At 59.2% G+C, this 27703-nt stretch overlaps 1 protein-coding gene across 4 annotated transcripts in view; it reads right to left on the bottom strand.

Annotated features, from left to right (window-relative positions):
* Positions 1-700: 700 nt before the first annotated feature.
* Positions 701-27703, bottom strand: part of CACNA1I (calcium voltage-gated channel subunit alpha1 I) — a 32102-nt gene continuing 5099 nt past the window's right edge. Inside the window, exons 8-28 of one of the 4 annotated variants that reach the window (XR_001712716.4) lie at positions 27505-27605; positions 26540-26663; positions 26222-26290; positions 25457-25641; positions 24756-24882; positions 24374-24499; positions 22001-22090; positions 20160-20352; positions 19437-19588; positions 18087-18196; positions 17314-17447; positions 16375-16445; positions 12985-13063; positions 12297-12418; positions 10959-11297; positions 10536-10682; positions 9339-9461; positions 7730-7895; positions 5893-6092; positions 2922-4679; positions 701-2058 (exon numbers count right to left, since the gene is read on the bottom strand). Coding sequence is in view for 3 of the 4 variants with exons in the window: in XM_016939202.4 (XP_016794691.3) it covers positions 4035-4679; positions 5893-6092; positions 7730-7895; positions 9339-9461; positions 10536-10682; positions 10959-11297; positions 12297-12418; positions 12985-13063; positions 16375-16445; positions 17314-17447; positions 18087-18196; positions 19437-19588; positions 20160-20352; positions 22001-22090; positions 24374-24499; positions 24756-24882; positions 25457-25641; positions 26222-26290; positions 26540-26663; positions 27505-27605 (3303 nt within the window). In the remaining variant the exon portion in view is untranslated. Of the gene's footprint in view, positions 4680-5892; positions 6093-7729; positions 7896-9338; positions 9462-10535; positions 10683-10958; positions 11298-12296; positions 12419-12984; positions 13064-16374; positions 16446-17313; positions 17448-18086; positions 18197-19436; positions 19589-20159; positions 20353-22000; positions 22091-24373; positions 24500-24755; positions 24883-25456; positions 25642-26221; positions 26291-26539; positions 26664-27504; positions 27606-27703 lie in introns of all 4 variants that reach the window. The other 3 variants (XM_016939204.4, XM_016939202.4, XM_016939203.4) reach the window with 3 other exon arrangements.

The raw sequence follows: 27703 nt of genomic DNA, 5'->3' as shown, positions 1-27703 counted from the left end.
TTGCTGAATCTCAACCTGCACCAGGCTCCAGGCGGGAGGAGTAAACACAGTCCCTGTCCTTGGGTCAGCGCAATCTGATGGGGACTCACTCAAGAAACAGACAGTGCAGGCTGGGCGTGGTGGCTCATGCCTGTAATCCCAGCACCCGAGGCGGGTGGATCACCTGAGGTCAAGAGTTCGAGACCAGCCTGGCCAATGTGGCAAAACCCTGTCTCTACTAAAAATACAAAACTTAGCCAGGCATGATAGCAGGCGCCTGTAATCCCAGCTACTCAGGAGGCTGAAGCGGGAGAATCGCTTGATCCTTGCAGTGAGCTGAGATCTTGCCACTGCACTCGAGCCTGGGCAACAGAGCGAGACTCCATCTCAAAAAAAAAAAAAAGAAAGAAAGAAAGAAAAAGAAATAGACAGTGCCAAACGGTGAATAGATTATTCTTCCCACGTGACCCTCTCGCCCGGGTCCAGCAACTCAGCCACAGCAGCAGAGCGTGGGAACCAGGCCTGCTTCCTCCCCAGCTCCACAGGCCCCCAGCCACCCAGCGGCCATGAGAGCACCCTGCCATGAGCATTGTTCTAGGTCCCCGACGCCCCAGGCCCCACGCCTGAAAATGGGGGAGGAGACACTGCCACCCCTCCCTTGAGAGAAGCCTCAGCTTGACACCCACCCCGCTGGGGAAAGAACAGCAGAGACACACGGAGAAATTCTTAAATAGGCTTCTGGGCTTTTATTCAAAACAACACTGGTGGTGGCTGCCGCTTGGTTTCTCTACACCCGGGCCATCTGGGCCAGCAGGTACCAGCGCCATCAGCAACTAGGAGGGAAGTTCATTCACACCATAGAAACTGTACAGCGACTGAGAGTGCTAGAGTCACGGCGGCGGCCCAGGCCGAGGGCTTTCTGGAGGAGGTGGCCTCTGCCTCCTCAGTAGGCTGCAGCTTGGCCCAGGCTCTGCCAGGAACACTGATTATTGCACAAAGACAAAAAAGAGTATGTGTATCTGGGCTAAAGAGCAGCTTCTAAGACCCCAAGCCCTTACACAAGGCAGCAAACTGGGCTGGGGTTGGCCCTGGAAGCGGAAGGCTCTGAGCTGAGGATTTGGGGGAAGCCAGCAGACGGGCTTTACACACTTTGTCCTCCTTTAAGGGGCTGCCTGGTGCCGGAGAAGGTAGAGCAGAGGAGAGGAAGAGGATTTGGCCAGACTGGGCCGTCTGCACGGATGCCAAGGTGCCTGCCCACCACCGCTCTACGGAGCCCAGCAGAGACAGCTCAGGGACCTGGGTCCCCACTTTCCCCTCAGCCAGGCCCATGTGGGTTAGGGCAAGTTTGTGCTTTTGTGATAGACACAAGCCTGAGGCCATGGCCCCAGACCACAGGGTTGGGGAGGAAGGAAGGGCCCTTTGCCCAACCCCACCCATGTTGACTTGTCCTGGCCAGTGGATCACAGCTTCCCTGGTTCTCATCTCTGTCACCCACAGGAACAAGGTCAAGTGCCTGGGATCGGCAGGTGGGGCCTCCAGGAGCCTGGGACGGGCCAGGCCATCTCCCAGTGCTCCCTGCAAGGAGCTTCTCTGCCTCTGAGCTCAGCTCTTCCACCTTCTCCACACTCCCTGCTCTGTGGGCCCTGGAGCCTTCGCTCATGCCCATCCCTTTGCCTAGAACACCTGCCTCGAGGTGTCTGCTTGCAGAGTCACACGGTTCAGGGTAAGGGGAGGTTTCACGTCAGACCTGCCTAGGATGTGTTCCCTGCTCAGCTGCTCTGAACCCATGTGACAGCAGGAAAGGCTGCTCAGTGGAGTCGCAAGATGACCTGAGGCTGCTTGACTGGTGTCTGATCCCGTTAACTTGAAGCCCAACCTTCCACATGGTATTCCCAGGCCACACAGCCCCTCTTCTGGGCTCCAATACACATGTCCCTTCAGCAACACGCGGACTTGCAAAAAGTCAAGTCTGTCTGCTTCCCTCCAACTGCGAGCGCTCAGGGTCAGCCAGGAGCAGTCAAGCCTGCCCAGCCCCACTTCTTCGCCAGACAAGGTACCTCGTTCCACATAAAACCACCTCTGTGGAAAGGGAGACAGGGCTGAGGCTCTCTGGAGCGGGCAGCGTTGGGCTTGGACCGAGCCATCCCCACAGGTCTACCTGCCCCCAGGGAGGACCGGGCAGTTCCTCCCACCACAGGCACCTTGCTCAGCATCACAGCTCTAGGGTGTGGAGTAGGGCCCTCCATGCCACCCCAGCTTCTTTGCTGCCAGGGCCCTGAAGCATCCTGGGCTGGCTGCTTCCCCTCTCCAGGGCTCAGTTTCCCGGGTGGGCTTGACAACCCCTCCCGGCCCCCTCTCCCTCAGCCCAAAAGGGAAGGGTGCACCCCACACCCTCACCAGCCTGGCCACAAGCTGAGTTCTTCCAAGTCAGAGTTTGGGAACAAGGACAAGGCCCCCCCTCGGCAGGCCCCCCTGAAGCCCTCGGATGGGGTCTTAGCAAAGGCAAGGTTATTGCTGAAGTACAGCATCTCCAAACTCGTGGCCTCTGCAGCCTCTCCAGATCACTGCCACCAACATGCTCCCAACCTCCTTCTTCAAACTGACTTCATGAAAGTCACTCCCTTTTTAAAAAGTAGGCTTGACCTAAGCAAAATGTCTGTGAAATCACAGGTTCAATGCATTTTTTTCCCCAATAAATAGTGAAATAAATGCGTAACTCTTCAAATCAAACACCCAAGTCTAGAACCCGTTTGGGAAGCACTGCTATAGTGAAAGCTGACCTGCAGTTAGGGGCAGCGGGGAGGAGAGACAGGGGCTGGCAGGTGGGGTGGGAAGATGTGGCCTCCAGGTGACGTGAAAGGCTGGGCATGGGGATGCGGCTGGACCCAGGGCCCAGGCAGGTGCCCCCACCCCTGCCTAGAATTCAGTCAGAGCTGCTTTACCTTGAACCTACTGGGGCGGGGGCATAGTTGCTCAGGACGGGGACAGCACAGTGTCCAGGAACAGCCACAGCTCAGCGCCCATATGGGGGATAAAAGGCATTAGTGGCTGAACAACTAACTACCTGAGCCCAGGGGCACCTGCAGCGCAGCTGGAGCCAGCCGAGACCAGGCGGGTACCCTAGCCCCTCCAAGCAAGCCACGGCCGGCTCAGTCTCCCGCACCCTTCCTCTGCAGGCTGCCTCCACTCCTGCCCCACCCACCCCCGCCCTCCTGGGGGTGGAACCCACCCCCTCAGAAGTGCTCAGGAGCTGGGGACCTCCCCTGGGGCCAGAGCCCCAGCTCAGCCTTGGAGCTGCCCTCCATCCCCCACCCCAGTCCTAAGGAAACACAGCTACTCACCCCTGATTTTTCTAAAGAGAGACATCTAACCGGTGGACTAAGGGGATGTGTGTGCTCTGGGGTGTCTACGAAAGACTTCACAATAACGAGACAGTCAGGATGACAGGACAGACACCCCAACACGTGGGAGCCACGTGGGATCTTAGCAGCGTTTCTTCTTTAAAGGAAAAAACACACACACACACACACCCTGAATTGCACCTCTTCTCCAGGGCCTGGTGCCCTCAGAGGCCTGAGGGTCCTCTCCAAGCTACTCTTAACCAGGGAGGAGACATCAAAAAACACAGCTGGGACGCCCCCGCAGGACATGTGCCCTGGGGTGGGTCTGGCCAGAATCCCAGAGCATCAGACAAAAGCCCCGTCCAGGCCCTGGCCCACCTCCCACCTTTAGCACTTTCTGGAAGTCATAAGCTCTCAGTAAAAAAAATAAATATATATATATATGTCTGTCTATGTGTGTGTGTATACACATATATATATATATATATATATATATATATATATATATATATATGTATGTGCACTGGAAGGGCCACCATGGGCCACGCAGGCCTGGCTAACCCAGACTCCGCTCAGCCCGGCTGTCGGGCGCCTGTGCCCTGCGGGCCCTGCGCGATCCCAGGTGTGGACGAAGTATTGCTGTCTGCTCCTGGCTCCTGAGGTAAAGAAGGTGAGACGGGGCGGGCGGTGGGCGGCCGGGGGCCCCTGCGACCCTCATCTCTTCCTCTTGCTGGCGGCGTCTCCCGGCTCCAGCTCTCCGGGGAGCGGTTGCGGCGGGGGCGCCAAGGGGCCCAGGCCCATGGGCAGCGGCGCCCGGCCCGGGGGGTCCTTGCTGCGGTCCGCGGCCCACGAGGGGCTCCGGGCCAGGCCGTGGGCCAGGGCGGCGGCGTGGGGGCGGCCGGGGGCGGCCAGGCTGCTGGTGCTGCTGAACTTCCTGGCGGGCGTGAGGCCGGGGGCCGGCGGCGGGGGCGGCGGGCAGAAGAGGGAGGTGAGCGAGAGGCTGCTGAGGGTCTCCGAGTGCTCGCTGCCCCCGCCCCCGCCGCCCGCGCCACCGCGGCCCTCCTCGTCCGAGGGGTCCATGGAGTCGTGGTGGGTGCAGCCCGGGCTGGTGGAGCCCCCGCTGCTGTGGCTGCGCTGATGCGCCCGCAGCCCCCGCAGGCTGAACAGGCCCCGGCCGCGCAGGCTCAGGCGGCGGCGAGCGGCGGGGGACAGGCCGGCCCGGGGTCCTGGAGCAGGCGCGGGCGGCCCCAGGGCGCGCCGGGGGCTGTCGCTCAGGGTCAGGCTGTCCTCGAGCGTGGTCTGCAGGCTGCCCGCGGAGCTGCTGGGGCTGGCGTCCAGCGACGTGTCGCTCCCGGTGGCCTGGGGGGAGGTGGGAGCCGTGGAGGCCGCCTGTGTCGGCCCCCACCCCAGCAACGTGGACGCCCCCCTCCCCCGCACAGCAGGCAGCAGGCAGCCCCCATCCAAGGAGCTCCCTTCGGAGCAGGGCTTCTCCCCTCCGCACGTCCAGCTTAGGCGGCAGTCACGGCAGGGCCTTCACCTGCCCCGAGAGGTCCCCCGAGAGGAGCTAGCATCCGCCTCAAACCCAGGTCAGACCCGGCCCTGCCCTTCACAGAAGGCTCCAGGCTCACTCCAAGGGAAAGCCCTGGGCCCACAGCCCTCCCCCAGGGCACGTGGCACCCCCACCGCACCCCCCATGGTCTGACGCGGCCCCAGCCTTGGCTGCTCCCACTGGTTCCGGTCCCTCCCACTTGCTCCGGCCCCTGGCCCCCATCTCCCAGCCCCAGAGCCCCCCACCCGCAGCCCCTCCCCAGGAGCTGTTCTCCCTGCCTGTCCACCATGGAGTAGACTTTACTCTGCAGACATTTATTTTGGTTATCATCCCTCCTGCACCCAGGCAGCTCACTCTTAGCACTAAACAGTGAGCCCGCCAGGCAAGGAGTTTGTGTCCTGCCCGCCAGAGCACACAGCCTGGTGTGACGGGTCAGACAGTCACCCAGTGAATCAACTGCACTCACTGCACTGTGGGAGCCGGCCCGGCCCCATTTCCCCACCCCCACAACGGAGCCCTCAGTGCTTCAGACCTCTGTGTGCCCGTGGGTAGGAGGGCTGTGGCCCTGGCCAATCCAGTACGGGGGACCCTGCAGCCCGAGGCTTCTCATCCACCAGACCCGCCCTCCCACCTCCATTCCTAGTAATCAAGCCCCCACTCACACCCACCCAGAGCACCCAGGGTGTCCTCCCCACTGCCAGCACCCCGCCACCCTGCAAAACCTCCAGTACTCCTCCTCCCCTCCCCTCAAGCTAGGGAGCACAGGCCTCTTCCAGACCCGCCTTGGGATCCTCCCCACACTCTGCTGTCCCCAGGACCCAGCCCCGCCCACTCCATCCGCCCCAGTGCCACCTCCCCCTCCAGTCTCAGCGTCACCCCAGCGTTCCCAAACCCCCTTGCACGGTGGTGCCCTGGGCCTTTGGTTGGGTCCTTCCCCTCCCAGTCCCTTGGACTCCCAGGCCTGGCTTAGATCCTGCCCCTTGCCCACAGACCAGTGCTCTGGGGCCTGGGAGGTGTCGGTACCTGCCGGAGGAGGGTACAGTTGACCCTTGGTGACCGCAGAGATGCCCAGGAGCCCTGCAGCGCAATCTTGGGGAGGGTTCCTGTGCCAGTGCCCTTTTCTGGGCCTTTCTGGCTGGCAGACACTGCAGGGTGGAAGAACTCGGCTGGCATGGGCAGGAGAGGGCTGGAGGCGTCCGGGGAGAAGGGACTTGGGGGTGCTGCTGGGAAAGGAGAAGACAGAGCTGAGGGTGCACGCTCAGGCCTGGGGGCAGCCCCTGGAAGGTGGCATTGAGCACCAATCTCACTGGGCCAGCAGTGAGGGGCCACCTAGTAAACTGACTGTGAGACTGTGGACAAGTCCCCCCTCTCTAAGCCTTCGTTTCCCCATTGTGAGAGCAAGAGAGAAATCCTGAACCAGCCCTTTTGATTCCAGGGGGCGGGGGCCCTGGGCAAAGACACAGCTTTTGGAGGCAAGCAGACGCGGGCTCAAGCCTAGCTCTCTTCCTCTGTAAAAGGGAACAAGATGCCATCTTGAGGGGCATAAGGAGAAGAAACAGCTGGAAGCTCCCAGCTCAGTACCAAGTACATAGTAGGTGCTCACTAGGATCAGTCACCTCCAGGTCCTGACCCCACCATGGGGCCTGGCCAGGCCTGGGGGCTACTGTGGGACAGCAGGTGGGTTGGGGCGTCCCAGCCCCGGGTCAGGCGCTGCACTGGATGGCAGGTCAGTCTGGCCTGGTTGGCTGCACATGGTGAGGGGCAAGGATGGGGGTGGGGGGTCTGAAGGCTGGGGCAGGTCTGGGTGTGGGGGGCGTGGGGGGTAGCAGCAGCCTCTGCCCACAGTCCCCTCCACACCTTGCAGGTTGAGGGTGAGATAATGGAAAAATGTACCCAAGACGGCTGGACAGTCTGAATGTCCTGGCTGGGGTTCCTACGCCATACCATCTTACCATTTAAGGAAAACGTAAATAAATGGTTGGCTAAAGGGAATGAGATTGCATTCCACCAGAATGGCTCTCGGGTCAGCCCTGTGCCCTGAATTCTGGTTTGGGAAGTCTGGGATCTTGGCACCTCAGCCACCCTGGCCAGCTGAGAGCCCATCAGCTTTCAGGAGGGTGCCCAGGAAAGTCACCCCACCCCTGGCTCCTGGGAGGCGTCCCTGAAGGGTACTTGGGGTGGGCTCAGAGTCTTGGGCATCCCTCTTCTGCTGGGCTCCTCATCTCTCTGCCTCCCTCCACAGCCAGTGATGTGAAACCAGGTTCCTGCCACCCTCCATGAGGACCACAACAAAGATGAGCCCATGATGGCAGGCCAGCTTAGTCCCCTGGCCCTGTGCCCAGAGCCCAGCCACGGGCCCAAAGCATAAACAGAACACTGCAGGTAGGGCTGAAGGATAAGTATCAGGAATTCACAAAAGGGCTATTGAAGACACCAGGCTTTCCTATGTTTAACATCCCCGTGTATATGAAGATCTGTGGGCTACACACCTCTCAAATTCAGCTCTAGAAAAACACCACAATAATTTGGCAGCTTTCCTTCTGCTTGATGAGAGCCGTGTGTACCCACCTCTTTCCCTTTTCACCATGGCTCCTAGGAAGCTCAGCATGAAGCTTCCTTTAGATGCTTAGGTTTTTGTTATAATTACCTCATCTTTTTGTACTATTTGGCTCTTGATCTTTTATCATTGTTATATCAGGCCTGAGAGACTATCTCTCATTGTCAGATATCCATCTGGTTCTTTCTGGACTAAATATAATAATCTGGGTAAAAATACTAAGGAAAAAACTCAGCCATCTCCCTCTGAAGCAGATGCCCAAGATGAGGGCTGTGGGGAGCTGGCAGGGCTCCCACCCCTCACCTTGACTGCTGTCATGTTTCAGCCAGGACCGGACAGGGTTGAATGGGATCTCCTCCATCTCACACAGGAAGTTCTCTGGATCCGGTGAGACGGCCATAGAGGACAAGGGGAAGAAGCATTCGCCCAGGTCTCCCACACGCATGGGCTCAGGTGGGTCCAGCTCACCCTGCAAGGAAAGGGAGGTAGGATGGGGCAGGACTGGGAAGGGGGACAGCTCATGAAGGGTACCTCATGACCCGCTCCACGGCCCCTTGCTTAACTAGGCTACCCTCATGTCTAGTCTGACCTTCCTCTCACCTCCTCCACCTGACCATCTTCCAAAATCCCGTGAAAGGAATCCACCTCCGAATGCCCACTGGATGCCCCAGGCAGTTAGTGACTTCCCCTGGTACAGACCCTGGCCCAGCGAAGAAGCCAGGTCAAGGCTGGCGAAGGCATCAGAAGACAGGCTGAGTGGCCACACGAGTGTCCCATGAGCATGACCTTGGGTGGGTCCCTTCCCTTTGCTGAGCCTGTTTCTGCATCCAAGGAGAGTAACGCCTTCCTTCCTAGGCATTCCCTGGCCCCCACATTCCTCAGCCCTGCAGCCCAGAATGACCCCTTCCCAGAAGAGCCGCCTTAATGCCCCCTCCAAGGCAGATGACCTTGTGCCACCCCGACCTCCGATGACTTGCTGAGTCTGGCACAAAAGACTGCACCCTGCCCAAGTCCAGCTGAGTCCCAGAAACTGTGCATCCTGATATCCTTTGTAGGAGAGCAGTGTAGGGGTGCGGGGAGCTGCAGCAACTGTTACCAATCAGGGAGGGGACCAAAATGACATGGAAGGGACAGGAAGAACTGGCCCCACAGCCTACTCTGAGCTGATGGAGGGCCAGCCTAGGGGGCAGAGGTACCAAGCCCAGGGTATCCCCCAGCTGTCCCTTACACCCCCGACCCCCAGCAGGGCAGGACCACCTTGACCTTGAGATCAGGAGCCCAGGTCTTGAGATCTCACCCCCTAAGACTGCAGGATCAGCAAGAGCCCCCTCCTGGCCTGCAGGCCTCCTCAGACTGACCCCCTGGGGTGGCTTCCTGCTCTGTCATTCCTGGCTGTGTGATGTGAGCATCGCCCCACTTCTTGGAACCCCCATTTCCTCACATGTGAAGTGGGGACAAATCATCCCTGCTGCACAGAGCCGTGGGGCAGACAAACAGCTGGCACGGGCAGAGCGCCTGCACATAGTAGGTGCTTGTGCCTGACGTGACTGCCCCCGCACATAGCAGGTGCTTGTGCCTGACATGACTCCCCCGTTCGCTTCAGCCTCACAGCCCCGCCGGCCAGGGATGACCCCCCGTGGAATGGACCAAAAAATACTCAAAGCAACAAGAAGCAGCCAGTACTGCTGGGTGCCAGGTTGGAGTGGCTGGGCTTGTGGCTGTGTGACCTCAGGCAAATCACTCCACCTCTCTGAGCCCTACTGCCCTCATCTGTCCAACAGGAGATGAAGGCCTAGTAGAGTGGGTGCCGTTTACATGGTAGACTGGAAAGACAGGGGGGTCCTGCCTGGGTGGGCAGGGGCCAGGTTTCAAGGACAGACCCGCCTGCTCAGGAGTCCCCAGGGGAGCTGACCTTGCTGTCTTTGCGGCCAGGTGGGCAGGCTGTGGGGTCCTCGAGACTCAGGTCGTCACCCAGCAGGATGGACGAGGACCTGTCTGAGTTCAGGGAGAAGGCCTCCGTCTCAGCCAGCTGCACCTGCAGGAAGAGGGGGTGGCCTCGGGTCACCCAGGTTTGGGATGGGCAGACCTGGGTCCTGGGGCGTGCAGCCACAGGCCTGAGGCTCTGAAGAGAGGCCAAGCAGTGGTCAGAAAGGTCCAGACACCTGCTGGACACGGATGATGTGTCCATCCTGTGCAGGGGCCCAGCCTGGGTGACATGCGATGGTGACAGAGTGGCCACCTCCAGTGGAAGCCAGCTCTGAGTGGCCCATCTTGCTACCTGGACCTGAGGGCAGGTGAGTTGCCGTGGGCTGTGAACTCCACAGCTGTCTGCTTGCCCCCAGACCAAGTGCCCGTCAAGACTGGGCTGGACTTGACTCATCTATGGCCCCATGTGGATGACCTGCACAGCGTGTCACAGGCAGGGGACACTGCGGGGCCCAGAGACACCGGAGAATCTGCAGCCACCACAGGGCAGGGATGTGGGGCAGCCCAGACCTCCAGCTCCTGCTGATGGTTCCTGGGGACCTGCCCTGCAGCCACCTGAGGCTGGGGCCACTCTGAGGGCTGGAACACCCCAGGGAGAGCTCAGGGGCCCACACTGCTGGGGAGAGGGGAGGGGGCTAACTGCGCCTGCTCTGGAGTCAGGCCCATGGGAACCCCTGAGCTGGGTGGGCCTAAGCCCTGAGGTGGAGGCCAGGACAGGGCACCTGGAGGAGGTTGAGTGCCAGGATGATGCCTTGGGGGAAGAGCGGGCAGATGACCCCTCATGTCACAGAAAGGGCAAGCTGTCCTGCAAGTGACACACAGGCTCCCTGCCTGGCACCTGCAGCACACAAGGTGGGGCAGCTGCCCTACCCAAGCACCTACTGTGTGTGGCACGGTGCTGGGGTCGGCAGCTGTGGCCACCACACCACAGGCCCACACCACAGGCCCACACCTGGCCCTGGCTCAGGGGGCCAATCTGCCCCAGCCATGGAAGCTATGTGTACCCACGTTGACCCAGCCTGGTCTCTACGGCCCAGAGCCAAGCTCTGCCCTCGGGCAGGCCCCCCACCAGGTTTCGTGCTGCCCCTGCCACAAGGGGCCAGGCCTCCCGGGCTGCCATTACCTCTTGCTTGTCGTGGTGACACTTCTTGCAGCCGGCAGGCGAGGAGTAGTGGTGGAAGATGGAGCCCGACAGGTTGTCGATGATGGTCAGCTCCCCCTCCAAGGAGTCCTTGATGATTAAAGAGACGCTGTCCAGCCACAGGTTCTCCTAGGCGGACGGGGACGGGGTGGGGACAGGCGGGATTATCAGCCGGGTCCCGGGGCTGCGGGGTGGGCAGGATACAGCTGCCCTCCCGGTTGGTTCTCTGCGCCCATGGCCTGGGACCGACCCCCTCATCACAGGGTCACCCCTTCTATGGAGCTGAGCAGGGTGGGGCCCAGAAAGACAGAGGTCTCTGTGCAAGGCCTCCCTGGCCCTGCTGCCCATCTGGCCCTGCGGTGCCCCCCCTCTGGCGACCCTCGCACCTCTCCAGCCCCTGCCCACCTGGGCAGGCGAGTAGCAGCGCCGGCACAAGCCGCCCTCGGTGTCGCCCCCGCCGCCCGCCCCTCCCGGCCCTCGGCCAGGGGCGCCCGGGGAGCCGGTAGGCAGCCTCGGGCCAGGGCCCAGGCCGTGGGCCATCTCCAGCTCGAGCTCGGCATCCATCTCGGCGTCCTCCTGCGCCTCCTTGTTGCTGTCGTCCAGGTGCTTCATGAGCACAGCCACCACCACGTTGATGAGCACAAACTGCGCGGTGAGCACGAAGCTCACGAAGTACAGCGGCGACACAAACTGCAGGCTGCTCAGGCAGCTGCGCTCGTCATGGGTGCAGTCCCGCAGCGTGTCCTGCGTGGCGGGGAGGGCGGTGAGGATGAGGATGAGGACATCCCAGAGGCTGCTGGAGGCAGAGGCCAGCCCAGGGCCACGCTTGGAGGCAGCAAGACCGAGATTCAACCCCCGAGATGGCCCCGGGCTGCCCTGCCCCACTCTGCCTTGTGGCGGCATCTGCCTGCCTCAGCTTCAGCTAAGTCCCCGCATGGACAGATGGATGGCCCAGCGCCCTCTCCTCCTCTCTTGCTCCTGCCCATGTCACCCTCCCCACAGCTGGCCTGCTTCCCCGGGACAGTCAGGCCTGAGAAGGGGCATCTGGGGCTTCCTTCAGGGGCCCCTGGGGAGTAGGGTGCATTCGGGACCAGGGCCTCCCTGTCCTTCCTTTCTGGTTTTTCAGCTCAACCCCCAACCACAAAGCCCAAGAAGACTCCACCACCTTCCCGCCCTGGGCCAAGGAGATTGGCCGCCTCTCCCAGCACCCCGGCTTCCTGCCCCCTTGCTGGGGGCACTGGGGGCTCTGCAGGGTGGGGGTGGGAGGCAGAACAGGCCTACCTCTGCCCTCCCCACCCTAGGGCCCTGGAACCGAGGCCTTACCCCTGTCCTCTGGGAGCCCCCTCCCTGCCCTTCCCAGCCCAGCCCGGGTTGCAGCCCAGGCCAGGGAGCCTCTGCTGGGTGACCTGGTCAGTGTGGCAATCACTAGGGGGCCTGGCCCTGGCCTTCAGGCCTGCCTGGGCCCCAGGTCCCCTCCGGAACTGGGTGGAGTTGTCTACCCTAGAATCTGAGCCCTGATCCCAGGCAACACTGGGGGATGAGGCAGTGTAGACAGGGGGCCTGTTCTGGCTCAGCTCTCCACACTGTGCTGGTCCCGGGCAGGCCCCTCCACTCCTCCGTGCCCTGCATGCCCCTCCCATGTGTAGTGGGGCCCTGGGTGGGCAGAGCCCTGAGCAGCAGGACCAGCATCCTCACTGTCCCAGCACCTGGCTGATTTCTCCACCCCAGCCCGCCCAGGAGTACCTTCATGATCCCGTTCCAGTTGTCACCCGTGGAGACCTGGAAGAGTGTGAGGAAGGCCATGCCGAAGTTCTCGAAGGTGGCATGCCGGCTCATGCCCTCGCACGGGTTCTCGTCGTTGCAGACTGGAAGCGGGGAGGAGGTCAGCCCTGCCCGATGGCGGAGTGCCTTCGGGGCTCACCCTGACCTGGTGCCTCCCGCCTCGCCTCAGAACCCTCATCACACCCTAGGAGGGGCCTGCAGACTGTGCCCAGCCCACAGATAAACTGAGGCTCGGGGAGATGGCACATGAGCTGGGGCTCAGGTTTGGGTGAGTCTGGCTCTGCTCCCCACCGAAGAATGGGTTTCTGAGAAAGAGGGTGAAATGGGGTGAGGACCAGCCCCTCGGGGAACCCTGCTTTCTGGAGCCATCCCGGTGCAGGGCGGAGCTCAGCGAGCGCTCTGTTGCTCTTTCCCCTGCCCTGGCCTCTCCACTTGCTGGGGTGGCGCTGGCTCAGGACAGGCACCAACACCGGGGTAGGGAGGGCAGTTTTCCTGGGAGACCAGACAGCTGAGGGCCCTGCTGTAGGCATCTCCCAATACAAAGACCCTGATGTGACGGGCTCAGGGGTCTCAGGCCTCCCCCGCCCCCCCAGTTCATCCTGCAGCCCTGCTGCACCCCCGCCACGGGCCTGCTCTGGGAGTCACTCACCCAGCTTCCCAAAGAGCTCCACCCCGAGAGCAGCATAGATGAAGAAGAGCAGCATGAAGAGGAGGCCCAGGTTGCCCACCTGCGGGAGGACAGGTGAGGCCGGGTGGGGCTGGGGAGCGGGTGGGGGCGCACCAGGCCTGGGAAGGGTGGAGGCTGGGGCAGTGGGGTTGGGCAGCCTGTGGGTCAGAGCAGCTGTAACATTCCCCCAGGCTGTGTGTCCACGTCTGCCACCCCTACAGGACCTGGAGGGCAGGCTGGGTCCAGCACAGGGCTCAGAATAACAAGAAAACACTTGTGCCCCCTTTACCACAAGCTGCCCCATTTCCAGCACTTAAGGTTCATGAGCTCACTTCCTCCTCACAATAATCCACGAACTATCTTTTATCCCCATTCTTCAGAAGAAGAAGGAGACAGACTGAGAGGTGACATCACTTGTCCAGAGTCGCACAGCTAGCAACTGGTAGGACAGGGGTCCAAACCCAGCAGGCTGGCCCCAGGGTCCATGCACACGATCTATGCTACATGCCTTGAGTGGCTACCAAGGTTGAATGGATGGATGAACGAAGGGAAGGGAGAAGGCAGGAGGTCTCAGCTCTAACACTAGCTCCTCTACGAAACCACCAAAATGTACTTATCCCTGTCACTGTCATCTGCTGGTCTGGGAAATCTTCAAGAGCAGGAACACAGCTGCATGAGGTCAGATTTGCCTCCTTGGGCCAGCATGAGGCCTGGCCATAGAGAGGAGGGAAGGCAGGAATCACGCAGGCCCGTGGGCCCCAGAAGCCTCTGCAAACCCAGCCACCCCCGTCCCACAGCTCCTGTGGGAGAAAGCGTCCCAGATTCCAAACCTAGTTCAAATCTATCCATGCATTGGAGACCACCTTTAACTCATGCTATGGATAAGATAAGGCTAAAACACATTCTTGCCCTAGAAATGAAATATCTCTTAGAACCCTCAGAAGGCCTTAGAACCCTCAGAAGACGTTCACGTTAACTGCTGAAAAGTAAACCCCGTTAATCACCACTCCTCAAGTTTCTCCGCTCCACTCCAGAGCAGGGTTTCCTGGCCAGCCGTTCTACACTGCTAGTGTCTGACTAATTAAATGATGTTCCCTTCATTAATAAAACAAGCACTTACTGAGCACCCGTGAGGCCAACTGTAAGGCCCTGACCGCTGAGAAGGATCTGGCATGGTCGCGGCTCTAGGAATTCAGCTTTGTGCCCTGCACAGGCCGGCGGGGGCAGCATCTCTTAACCAGGATTGCCGTCAGCTTTTCTATCTGTCCCCTCCCTGCTGTCAGCATCTCAGAGCCGGCAGGGTTGCAGCAGCCTCCTCACCAGCTTCCCTGCCTCCAGCCTCTCCCTCCAATCCATTCTCCTCCCAGCCGGCAGAGCCACCTTCTCAAAGGCAGCTCGGCTGCAGCCTTCCTTGTCTAGAACCCTCCTGTGGCACCTGCTGCCTGCAAGATAAAGCCCAATTCTGCTGCCCTAGCACTGAAGGTGTGCTGTGACCTGGTCCCCAGGGACCCCCCTCCCAGCCTGATCTTCCAACCCCACACACTCCAGCCACACAGAAAACAGCCCCACAGTGCCTTGGCATATTATTTTCCCTCTGCAGGGAGGACCCTCTATCTTTGCCTGTAAAATGCCTCCTCCCCACCCCTCAAAGCCCAGTCCATGGGTCACCTCCCCTGAGAAGCCTTCTCTGATGCCTCCTCCCTCTTCTTGGGGCAGAGACTGGTGGGAAGAGGCTGAAGTTTCATTTTCCTAGCACTTTACGTAGAATCGAGGAAATGGCCAATGTCCATACAACAACATGAGCAACAGCAAATGGATTTTGAGGGGTAAGCACCATTTCACGGCCAGTGGCACTTGGCACGTGCTTCTTCTAAAGTGCTAATGCACTTGTAATGACTACCTTGGGTCTCCTGCTGAAGGCTGGGATGTCCTCAACCTCTCCATGTGCCGTGCCCCATGCCAGCTTCACACTGGATTTGGGAGTCATGATAGGACCGCCCAGGGGTCAGAGCATGGGGAAGGGGAGTGGGAGCAAGGAGGCCAGGGAGGCCGAGCCACACACTCACCATCCCCATCCCTAGCAGCCTCTTAAATGGCACTTCTCATGAACCAGGCCTCTTAAGTGCTTCATAAGCTTTAACCATCTGACACCTCACCGCCGCCCTTTGAAATAAGCGCTTGAGGGAGCGATGCTTCACCACCATCCTCATTTCACAGGCAAGGAAACTGAGGCACGAAAAGCTAAGTCGCATGCCCAGGGCCCAGGCTTTGCTCTCAAGCATTATGGCCCAAGCCGGGGCTCCAATCTACTTCCTGCCGGCACAGCCTGCAGCCCAGCATCACCCCCATCTCCCATGGGACAAAGTCCCCTGAAGGGATTTAGTGTTAGGAAAAACCACGTCTCTGAATGAATGCCCTTGCTTTCCATCCAGACCATGCCACTTTCCCTTTATACCAAGGCTGCTGGGAAGCTCACACCAAATTCAGGAACAGAACTCACCCGTGTCCTTAGCCCCGGTCCCCGAAAGAATTAGCTCTGCTTCCACCTTCCCTGGGCCATTAATCTTGTATCCTCGTTTTTAATGTGCAGTATCTGTGCCTTGTATTTTAAGGCACCTAAAGTTCCTGATGACTCGATGAGTCATAATGAATAAATAAATGTGCCTGAGGCTCAGCTGAGAGCAGAGGCCACCCTGAGGGGAGGGGGAAGGGGAGCCTCAAGCAGTCAAGACAGCGGGGGAGGGAAGGACTGGGATTGCAGAATTCCCGGGAGGATGAAAAAGATGCCCTCTGTGGCCCTGATCACATCTCCCCTTTCACTAACCGCAGGGTGCGGGTAGAGCAACTTCCCTAACTTCTCAGATCCCCACCTGGGTCAGGGTCTCATGCTGCCCCTCCTGGAATGCCATCTCGGAACTTCTCCATCCACACTGCCACCTCCTTCTGCCAAGCCACCCTTGGAAGTCAAGCTCAAAGGTCCCCTTTCCTAGGCTGCCTTCCCTGATCTCCCCAGGGAGTGTCTGGCACTCTTCTCTCTCTCTAGAGCATGCTGGAGGTCCCTCCCCACATCTCCCTGAAGTATCCATCTCCCTCCACCAGCCTGGGGGCAACCAAGGGCACAATGTGGACCCTCAGTGCGTGCACAGGGCTGGACACAGAGTGGCACTGGCAACCACGTGGTGAAACCGGAAGAAAGAGGCATAAAGGGACCCTTCCTGCCTCTCAGCCCCTGGCTCAAAATGCATCCCCAGAGACAGCATCTGCCCTGGCTCTGGCAGATGTGAGGAGAAGGGAAATCAGGGCCTTCATGCCCCAGGGCCCAGCCTGACACCGATGACCGCTAGGAGGGCTGCCAGAAAGAGTGGCTCTTACCTGGGGCAAAGCTTGCACCACCGTGTCCAGCAGGGCCCGCATTCCCGTGGCCATCTTCAACAGCTTCAGCACTGCGGGCGAGACCCAGCCCTGCCCACTCAGACCCAGGCCGGTGGGGACGTGTGTGTGCACGTGTGTGAACTCGGGAGAAGAGAACATGAAGGCACGTGCAAGCAGAGTCTGGCTCTCAGATGCCACATTACAAGAATGTGGGTGCAGCCACAGGGTGAGTGGGGCATGCACAAAAACATGTGGACACAAGGCGTGGGTGTCACTGTAGAAAAGCCCCCGAGGACGGGGCATACTCATGGAAACTGAGGTCTATGAAGTGTGTGAATGGGTGGACCATGAACTGTCATGGGCACAAAGGACCAGCGTGAGTGGCCACATCTCTTCTCTTCCCCTCTCGATAAAGAGGACTCTGGCATCACTCGCTGAGTTTCTGGCAGGCAGAAGAGCAAGAGGCACCTGGGCTCGCCCTGAGGCAGGAGGCTTTTAAAAGAAGTGTACGAACTACCTTGAGGGGAGGGAGAAGAGTCTCTGAAGACCTTGCGTCCCAGTCACTGTGTTTGAGAAATGCCAGCGAGGAACTGGAGGTGTTTCACATCTTCCCAGTTGGACTGGGTTCCTTGCATCACACTCTGAGACTGGACCCCATGGGTCATGGCATTATAAGGAAGTGGGAGTGTGTGTCCATGTGTGCTATGCAAAGTTGCCTGTGTGTTGGGGGAGGTGTGTGCATACAGAGGGTGCATGCGTGTGTGTTGGCTGTGTGCCTCCCGGCTCCTTCTCACCCCTGCTCAGCAAGGAGCCCACCATGCCTGCAAACTCCTGCCCCCACCCCTCCCCACCCCACTCCTGTGTGTTCTCATCAGGCAATGAGGAGTCTCATCCCGCCCCTGCTTGTCCCCGTTCCCTGTCCCACCCCTTGCCCCTCACCTCGGGCAATGCGCAGAACCCTCATGATGCGGATGATGGTGGGATTGATGGGCAGGGCCGCATTGATCTCAATCTCCTCCAGGGTGATGCCCATGACTGACAGTAGCACAATGGCCAGGTCCAGCTGGTTCCATCTGCTCAGCCGTGCATGGGAGGGCAGGAGTGGGCATGAGGAGGATCCCTCTGGTTCAGACACACCTTAGTGGGGGGAGCCTCCCAGGTCCTCACCCTTCTATTGTGGCCCATTAGGCTGTGTGGCTGCCCTCCCTTACTAGCCCCTCCTAATGCCACTGGGTCCAGGCCCCTCTCTGCTCCCCATAGCCATCACTCCCTCAAGCAAGGGGCTGATCAGGCTAAATAAATATCTCTGGCCTCCTGCAGGAGAGGAGGCATGGACTGTGACTTCCAAGTCTAATCTTGAGCTGGCTGCTCTCTCTGTCTGGCCTTAGGCTAGTCCATCAACTTCTTTGAGCCTCACTATTCCCTTCAAAAAGGAGTATTAGCATGAGGCAGACCCTGCTCTGCCCATAGAGTAGAGACAACGTACCAAAGATGAGCCAAGAAGGGCCAGGTAGAATGCCCTACGCCCATCAGATGATACCATAATTATTTCCTGTTCAGAGCTATAAGCAGCAGCTGGGGCACCTGTCCATCAGTGCCTAGATGCTTACTGGTTCCCCTCTTCAGGCTGCTCCAGACTTCCCTAAGGTCAGGACTGCTTCTTCATCCTGCAGTCTACCCTATTACTGCCCTAATCCAGCCTGGCCACTCACCGGTCCTTGAAGAAGCGCCTCAGACCAAATGCCACCAGCTTCAGCACAGCCTCCAGCACAAAGACAGTGGTGAACATATAGTTGCAGTACTTGAGGGCTGTCTCCAGGGACTATGGAGGAACAAAGAGAAGCATGATCCAGGGCACATGACCTGCTCCACAACCTTCCTCCACTCAGAAAGTCTCTGCCTTTTAAGGAGAGAATTTAGTCCATTTACTTTTAGTGTAATTATTTATATGCTGCTTTTATTCTTTCCATCTTAATGTGTACTATTTATTTTATGCTGCTATTCCTTCTGTTCCCTTTTTCTTATTTATGTGTATCTGGTCGAGTTGGTACCTTTGGAGGCAATATAGGGTATTAATGAAGAGCTACCGAGCCAGACTGCCTACATTTGAATCCTGGCTTAGTGCTCACTCCATATTCACCTTATGATCTTGAGTAAGTCATTTCATCTTAGAAAGCTGGTATGCAAATTAAATGAGCTGATAGTTCAGTGCTGGAAACAGAACAATACTTGGTAAATGTAAGCTATTAATATTCCATTTTTCCTGTTAATTTGGAAGTTCTATAATTATTGTTTCATTCTGCCAATGGTTATCTTTCTTTTTTCTGCATTCATAATATTCCTCTCCCATCATTTGAAATAAGGTATTAACTTCACACCTGGCGGCTCTGCTTCCCTCTTCTTCCCCTCCAACTCCATCACGGGTTTTAGAATGCACTTGCTCCTCACATGCCCCTCACATACCTGGTCTGCAACAAGCTGGGAAATGGTCATCCTCACCCACCCCCAGTGTTTGCCTGAAATGGTCCTTCCACCCTTTTGCCTAGTCTCCATATACCCAGGTAGTAAAGGAGGCTACATGGTAGGCTTTGAATGCAAATCTAAGTTCCAGACCTGGTTCCACTACCTATGGCTGAGTAATTTGGGCAGCATATTTAACCTAAGCCTCAGGCTCTTCACCTATAAAATCGAGACAAAGGATTCCCCCTGCCACCCTTAGGATTGCTGCGAGGATTAAAGAGATCATATATGTAGCATGCCTTGCAAAGAGTCAATATTTAACACATCACAGTCATTGCCACCCATGTGCAAGCCACGGTCCAAATCCTGCCTCCCTGACCCACCTTCCCTCTGACCGTTCCCTTCCAGACTCTGAGCTTCCTGAGGGCAAGCTTGTCCGGCACCTCCTCCCACTGCAGTGCCCAGCATAGAGCCCAGCATGGAGGGGCTGCTCACATCCTGCTATCAGCTAACCCCTTCCCCACCCTATCCCTGGGGTGGGGTCCTGCTGAGACCCCACCCTCACCTTGTAACCTTGGGCTGGGAGGCAGACCAGGGCTCACCGTGGGCTGATTGTAGTGCTCCAGGGACATGGTGACCACGTTGAGGCAGATGATGAAGGTGATGAAGATGTCCAGGTAGTGGCTGGTGCACATGGAGTGGATGAGCAGCCGGGTGTGACAATAGGTGGCATAGTAGGGCAGCCGCTGGGCCTCTGCAGGTGGTGCAGGGGGAGTGGCAAAGACCACAGAGGGTTGGGGTCAAGGGAAAGGGCACAGAGCACAAAGGACAGAAAGGTGGAGGAAAGGGAGGGGGCAAAGAGGAAGATGTTGATCCACCCCAGGCCCTGGGATCAGTGTTAGATCTCCTCCACCCAGCCAAAGCACCATGAGAGAAACTGTGGGGAAGGGTGACAAAGAAGGCAGGATATTCATTCTCTCCATCTACCCCAAATGAGCTTGTGGCAGGAGCTCTGGGCCTGCCTGCTGGGAGGGCACGTTTCCCATGGCCCAGGGCACCCAGGGTCTGCCTTTGCCCTATGCCTGGGCTGAACCCCCAACAGCCTCACTCAGGTTGGCAGTGGTGTCAGCCATTGGACTCTGGGTGGACACTGATGGGGCTCAGATCCCCTGGACAGGAAGATGCTGGGAGAAGTGGCTGAGCCCTGGGCACAGGGGCTGTATCTTTTGTTCCCTTCCAGCTCCAAAGGCTCAGGAGGCTGGGGTCAGGCCCAGGCAGAAGGGCTTAGAGCTGGGTGGCCACGCCCTCCACAGGCACCCACTCACTCCGGCGCTTCTTCTCCAGGCGCCGCAGCCGCTTCTCCTCACGCCGCCGCGCCTCTTCAGCCTCCTGGTGCTGCCGGCACTTGTGGAAGTTCTCCACCACGACACCCACAAACATGTTGAGCACAAAGAAGCTGACGATGAGCAGGAAGGAGATGAAGTACAGCAGCATCCAGGGGTTGTGGTTGGTCACAGGCTGCAGGGGAGTCAGAAAGGGCTGAGGAGGCTGATTGGGCCCTACAGGGCCATGGGGAGGTGCCCATCCTGGCTGAGCCTCCATGGAGTGGGCATGTGTTGAGCCTGCCTCCAGGAAGGTGGCTGTGAGGTCTAAATGAGGCAGCAGGTAAGAAGTAAATACCCTGGGCATGGCACAATATCGTCCTCAGCCAAGAAAGCCACCTCTCCTTCCCTGCTCAGTGGCTGCCTCCTGGAAACATCTGTCTTCTTCCTCTCATTAACCTATCCATTCATTCACCTATGCATGCATCCATCCATCCATCCACCTATCCTCTCACTCACCCACCCATCCATCCACCCACCCATCCATCCACTCATCCACCCATCCATCCATTCACCCATCTATGCATCCACCCATCCATCTACCCACCAGCCAGCCAGCCAGCCACCCATTCATTTATCTACCCATCCATCCATCCACCCACCCATCCATCCACCCACCCATCCATTCATCCATCCACCCATCCATCCATTCACCCATCCATGCATCCACCCATCCATCCACCCACCAGCCACTTATTCGCCCATCCAGAAATAAGGCAGAAAACCAGGCGGCCAGCAGAGGGGAGAACTTGGATGCACAGATTCCTTGGTGGAATCCATGTATGCATGTGCATGCGTGCACTGGTGGGGGTGAGGAGACAGAGCAGACAAGGAAATAGAGAAAGATGCATCCAAGTGTTCTCATTCCTCCCACACAATACTGCCACCCCCACGTCCAGCTCCAGAGCCTTACTGGGTGGGACCCATGAAGCCAAGAGCCAGAGGTCCATTACCGGCCTGGGAGTTGCACACAGCCCTGCTTCCACCGCTGAGTGGGCCCTGTCTTGAGCTAGAGAATCTTTCTGTTTCTTCTCCCAGTGACCCCCTCAGTCTGGACACAGCCAACCTTGGTCAGCCACACGTCTTGCCTAAAGTCCCCGCCTAGCCCCAGAGGGACCCCTGCTACTCAGGGGTCTCAGAAGCCAAGGCTGAGTCTCTTCCCTGACCTCCTCCACCCAATCCCCCTCCCCAAATCCATCTTCACCCAGCAGCCCTCAGGAAGCTGCACTGACAAGCAGACCTGACAAGCAGGGACACCACTCTTGCTGTAAGTCCCTCACTGGCTCTCTCTGCCCTCAGAATAAACTTTTGCCCCTTGTCATGGCACACCCGGGGGCTTGTAGACCACCTAACACTACCTGCCTCCTCTCCCCACCTCATGCCTCTCTCACTTTCTACTCCTGGCTCCCAACTCCCAATTCCCTAAACACATCACTCTCTCACACTCTGTTCCTCTACCAGCTGGCTCAGCCCCTCTTCTCTGCCTGCACTTGGTTCTCCTCCCACCAGGCTCTGCACCCCTCCAGGCAGGAGCAGCTCAGATGCCTCTTCACACAAAGTGGGGGGATTTGCCAAAGCAAATGGAACGATGATTTACGCTACCCAAGGAGGGGCTGTAATGGTGAAGATTCAGGCCAGGATGTGAGGAGTGGGCTGTGCTGACAGTGGGGAGACACTGGGGCTGTGGATCTCATTGGCACCAGTTTCAAATTCAAACCACTGGGCCCCAAGGACACCATGTTCCTCCCTGCATCAAGGCTTGGCCTGGTCCCAGTTACACCCACCTGCTGGTCCACAGCAACAGCATCCAGTCCATTGTACATGATGTTCACCCAACCATCCTTGGATGCCAGGACAAAGAGGGACATCAGAGCCTGGGAGACATGGGGAGGGGGAATGCAGGGGTGAGGACTGAGTGACTCCAGCTGCAGCCACCCCTCCTCAGCTCTCTATTCTTCTGCCCCTGGGAGGCAGAGGGACAAAGAGGTCTTCTCTGTGTGGCAGAGCTGTGCCCTCGTCCAACAAACTTTCCTAAGGACCTACTATGTGCCTGCCACATACTCTTGTAGTTACTGTTATAGAAGAAAAAGTGCTGGACCCACGGTCCTGGGTTTTGGTCTCAGCTCTGAAATTATCCAGCTGTGTGATCTTGGGCAAAAAAAAATTCATGAACTCCTGTCCCCTCACCCACAGAATGGAGCTAACAAATACCTTTCTGGCAGGTGTGCTGGGAGGGCCAGCTGAGGCTCAACCAGACGGTCCCTGCCATCCTTACTCCAGTGGGTAAGACACGCTTGCCCCAGCATCTGAAAACAGGAGCTCGTGAGAGGAGTCAGGAGCCCTGGGTCAGAGCCCAGGCTGTGCCACTCACTGGCTATGTGATTTGGGGCAAGTTCCTTGATGTCTATGGGCCCATTTCCTCATTTGTAAAATGGTAATAATTCCTCTCCCTGGTTTTGAAAAGGAGGTGGTTCCCAGAACACAGCCACCCAAGGCTCCCACAGCGATGGCAGATCAGCATCCTCATGTCCCTTAAGTGAGTTCACATCTGGTTCTGCAGCACCCAGCACAGAACCTTGCACACAGCAGGTGCTCAGTAAAGGTTTTCTGAACTGAACTTGAGCACAGCCTCCTGTGCCATCTTTGCACCAGTAGTTAGTAGGTTCACAAAGGGTCCCATTTCATCTGAAACTGCCCGGAGGTTACATGTCCTATTCAGGAAGCCTTCTCCCCAGGGCAGAGGTGGTCACACCCCCCTCTGCGCTCCTGCCACTGTGGGCCAGGGCATGGGGTTCTGGAATGAGTCTCTGGCCCTGCACTTGCCCCTCCTTCCCACCATCCAGAGCACAGACCCCTTCCTCTTCCCTTCCCAGGTGGGAATGGTGCCAAAGGTATCCAGAAAGTGTTCAGACCCAGGAGCAGGGAAGGCAGAGGAAGACCCCCTGCCAAGGGCACAGGAGGCTCCTACATTCCAAGGACCTGCCATCACTGTCCCTGTTGACAAATGAGGACACTGGAACAGAGGGTCTGGCACTTGTCTGAGGGCACACAGCTGGTAAGGGCCACTGAGGAGTCAGAGGCTGCAGGCCAGGCTGGAACCCTCCAGGTGGCTCCGAGTACAGAGAACACCCCACGCAGGGTTCCAAGAGAGCCAGGTAGACCCAGAAATGCTCCAAAGGGGCGGAGCTGGCACTGGGGTGGGGCCCATAGGTGAAGGGGGTCAGGAGCATGGGCACAAAAGGCCCCTGGCTGGTTCCCCCTCAACTTCCTAAGACATCTTTTCCCCAGGAGGGCAGGGGTAGTGACTGTCCTGGTTCCTGACATCCTTTCCCTGGGCACTCACTACCCCTCCAAGGCCCTGTGGCTCCCCTCCCAGGTGCCACTGTGGGGCAAGCCCTCCAGTGGGATCTAGCTGGAGGCTGCCCATCAGCCAGTGGGGGACGAGGGCCTGGAGCCTGCTCCTCCCTGTGTGCCCTGGGGCAAGGCACGCCTACGTCTGGACATACCTGGCCTCCTGGGCAGGCCCTCAAGAAATGAGAGCAGGGAAGGGGAGGCAGCCAGCCAAGGGCCCTCACCTGGGGCACTGCCCAGATGGGTCACACCTGGCAGGCCCTCAGGAGAGGAGACCAAGGGAAAAGCAGACACCAGGCAGGGGTCTGCCTGCCGACAGAGCAGAGAGCAGCGGTGGGTGAGGGGAGAGAGTACCACCCCGGGCCAAGGGCTTGATATCCTTTCATCTCGACCGCAGCCTGCCTGGCAGGCTATAACATTCCCATTTCATAGATGAGGAAACTGAGGCTCAGGGAGGCCACACCTACAGAAAGTGGCAGAGCTGGATTCACCTCCAGGACTGCTTGATTCTAAAACTCCTGTCAGGGGTCCCTGGGTCGGGGGTGGGAGCCAAGAACCAATGTTCACAAAGCACCTACTAAGTGCAGGCATTTGCTGGGCACTCTGCCCACAGACTCTGTAAGCCTCATCCCACCTGAGAGGTGAGTGCTACCCTTACCCATTTTGCAGAAGAGGAAACTGAGGCTTGGAGAGGAGAAGTCAGTGTCAGTCCTGGCAGTGCAAGACAAGCCAGGTCTGTGATTCCCAGAGCCACTGGCATCCAAGAGAGGGGAGGGTCTGATCAGGGCTAGGACGGTGGTGCTCACCTGGCCCAGGTTGTCGAAGTTGTATTTGTGATGGACCCAGCGGTAGTTGGCGGCCATGCAGTCCGAGCGGTTGGTGATGTTGCGGGTGTCCACGCCCAGACAGTGGTAGAACTTGCCCTTGAAGAGCTGGGGAAAGGGGGTGAGGTTGGTGCTCTCACAGGTGAGGGTTGCAAGTCATAGAGGAACTCGCCTCTCGATCACGTTTACTCAGACTGTCTTGTGCTCAGTCATCTGGGCCCATGTCTGTCTCCCTCCCTGGAGGAGGAGCCCACAGCTGGCAAGGCGCATGAGGTCGGAATGTGGAGTCTCTCCCCTGGCTGTCTGAGACTTCCTTTTCCCCAGTCACAGAGCCCAGTCCCTGCCCAGACTGGGCACCCCTCACCTGCACTCCCAGGATGCCAAAGATGATGAAGAAGGCACAGCAGATGAGCACGATGTTGCCGATGGGCTTGAGGGAGGAGATGAGTGTCTCCACCACCAGCTTCAGGCCCGGCGCCCGGCTGATGACACTGAGGGCAGGGAGAGGCCAGGCACACATAATCCATTGGCCAGGCCAGGAGGCAGTCCCTACTCAGCCCAGAGTCACCAGGGCTGAGTATCCCAGGGCATGAGTCCCCAGGGCTCACCAGGGCTGAACACCCTGGGGCATGAGGACAGTCGCCAGGAATGCAGAGAAAGTGGCCAGGCAACCCAGACACGGGCAGAGCAGGAGGCAAGCTGCACCCAGGCCTCAGATCTACAGCAGCAGCAGGGTACCTGCCCTCACCCCTCACTGTGCCCAGCTCCTCGGGGTCCACACCACACCCTGGTCTAGGGACTGATGCCCAGAGATGGCAACGAGCCACTCAGGGACACGCAGAGTGGGCAGCAATACTGGGGTCCAGCTTCAGCCCTGCTCTTCCAGCATACCCCACCCCCAGGGTCTGCAGACCCCTCCCCCGGGAACAGCTCAGGGTGTTTGGCCCTCACTATTGGAGGACCGAGTGGGCGGGTGGGGAGGGCGAAGTGAGGGCCCAATTCGACCCGTGGCTTCTTGGTACAGTGCATGACACTTTTCCCCATCCGCCCAGGAGGGGTCCTCACCGCAGGGGGCGTAGGGTGCGCAGGAGCCGCAAGACTCGGAGGACCCCCAAGATCTTGGCTCCCCCGGCTGAGGCCAGGGACACCACGATGTCGATGATGGACACGAAGACAAGAAAGCCATCCAGCACGTTCCAGCTGCTGCGTAGGTACGCCTGCTCGCCGAAGTACAGGCCCAACGAGACTACCTGGGGCGGGGGGTGGGGCCGGGGTCAGGCCGCCGCGGGAGGGGCGGGCAGGTGGGCGGGGCCAGCCGGGCTCTACGCGAGGGGGCGGGGTGAGGCCTGATCGGCTTCGGGGAGGGGGCGGGGTCCTGCAAGTGGCGGGGCCGGAGGGAAGGGAAGGGTTCAGGCCGCCCTCTGAGGGCGGTTGATGGGCGCGGACAGGGCAGGGTCAGGGCCCAGCAGGCCGCCCTGTTAGGTTCCCGGTGCCTCTGGCAAATCCAATTGAAAACTGTCCGCCCTGGGAAGCGCCCCAGACGGGATGCTTCCCCTGCGCCCCACACCTCTAGCAGGTGCCTCCATCACACTCAGTGTTCCCTGCACCCATCTGTCTGGTGGGGTTGTGACTCCTGTGAATGGGGACGCGGCTGACCCCCTCTGGGTCGCAGGAGCCCAGCCCAGGGGCTGGCACCCAGAGGGGTGGGCCATGGGGCTACGAGTGGAATGAAGCCGATGGCAGGCGAGTGACAAGCTGAGGCAGGGGCTGACCCAAGGCCAGGGGCCCGAGCTGGGGCTAGCAGGGGTCCCGGGTGAAGCCGGGAGCTACCTTCAATGTCATCTCGCCCACGAAGATGGCCGTGAAGATGTAGTTGGACACGGTGAGAAAGATGCGTTCCTGAAAGCATCGGGAGATACCATAGGCTCAGGGGCTTCCAGAGCTGCCCGGCCACTGGCCAGCCGCTGCTTTGGCCAAGGTTCGTAGAGGAGAGGCTGCCACCTCTCAGTTCAAGGAGGCTTTCCCTGCCCCAAAGGCAAACTCCCTGTCCCGCCTCCCCACCTCGGTGAGGTCTCCCTGCCCCCCTCAGCCCTGGCGAGCTGTCCCTTGGCCTGGTCCCTGCCCTGCCCAAAGGCTACAGCCACTCACGGTGCTGCCGGCCTCGATCTGAGGCCGCTCCAGGGCGATGGTGATGCAGTTGAGAAAGATGAAGGCCAGGACGACGTAGTCGAAGAGCTTGTGGGCAATAATGGTCTGACACAGGACCCGGAACCTGGGCAGGGTGGGCGGGGGCTGCCTGAGCGTCAGCTGCCTCCCACGCTGGCCAGAAGGAAGGCAGAGGGCCCAGGCAGCAGTGCAGACCACGCTGGCCTCGAGGAAGCAACCCCTATCCTCTCCTCTGGCCAGGTGCCGACTCTACACCTGCTCAGGGTGCCCACCTGGCGCTGCCTCCTCTGACCATACACCCACACCACGAGGTCACCCACCTTTCCCTGGCACTCGAGGCTTACCCAGCCCAGATCCCTGAGCCTGTCAGGAGGATACCACGCTGCCTAGTATCCTCTGCTTCTGCCCCAGGCCTTCCCTCAGGCTGCTCCCTGCCCCTGCACCAGGCTCCTCCTCTTCACAGCCCCTGATGTGCCTACTGGAATGCCACCTGCCTCCAGAGCCCAGCACAAAGGCCTCCTCCTCCAGGAAGCCTTCTGATGTCCCCTCAGATGCAAGCCATACAGGCTACTTGAGAATGGTTCAACCTGGTGCCCAGCACAGGGATGGCCTAGACTAGAGGAGAGCCCAGGAGAGCCTGGCCACTAACATCCGTCTTGCCTAAAGTCCTCGCCTAGCCCCAGAGGGACCCCTGCTCCCCAGGGATCTTGGAAGCCAAGGCTGAGACTCTTCCCTGACCTCCTCCAGCCAATCCCACTCCCCAAATCCATCTTCACCCAGCAGCCCTCAGGAGGCTGCACTCTCCCCTGGAGACCCCCACCTCTGGGCCGGGAGGGTCCGCTGTGGTCTGGGAGAGCGCTACCAATGGCCTTGCCTGGCTTGGCAGAGATCCGTCCCTCCCACGTCACCCCTACTCTAACCCTAACCCCAGGCCTGGCCCCGCCCACCTGTTCTCGGGAGAGAAGAGGTAGACAGACCAGTCTTCGCGGACCTCGCACCAGTCGGGCTTATAGACGTCGATCATCTTGCGGACGCGGAAGCACAGGGTCTAGCAAGAGGAGGACGGAGCGCCGGGAGTCAGCGATGCGCAGGGTTGCCAATCTCCGCCCATGCGGCCATCGCGCCAACTAGGGTCGCAGGGTCACC

Source organism: Pan troglodytes, chromosome 23 (assembly GCF_028858775.2).
Source record: "Pan troglodytes isolate AG18354 chromosome 23, NHGRI_mPanTro3-v2.0_pri, whole genome shotgun sequence".
Lineage (NCBI taxonomy): Eukaryota > Metazoa > Chordata > Mammalia > Primates > Hominidae > Pan > Pan troglodytes.
The sequence above is the reverse complement of the archived record's forward strand: the minus strand, read 5'-3'. Positions and strand labels throughout refer to the sequence as shown.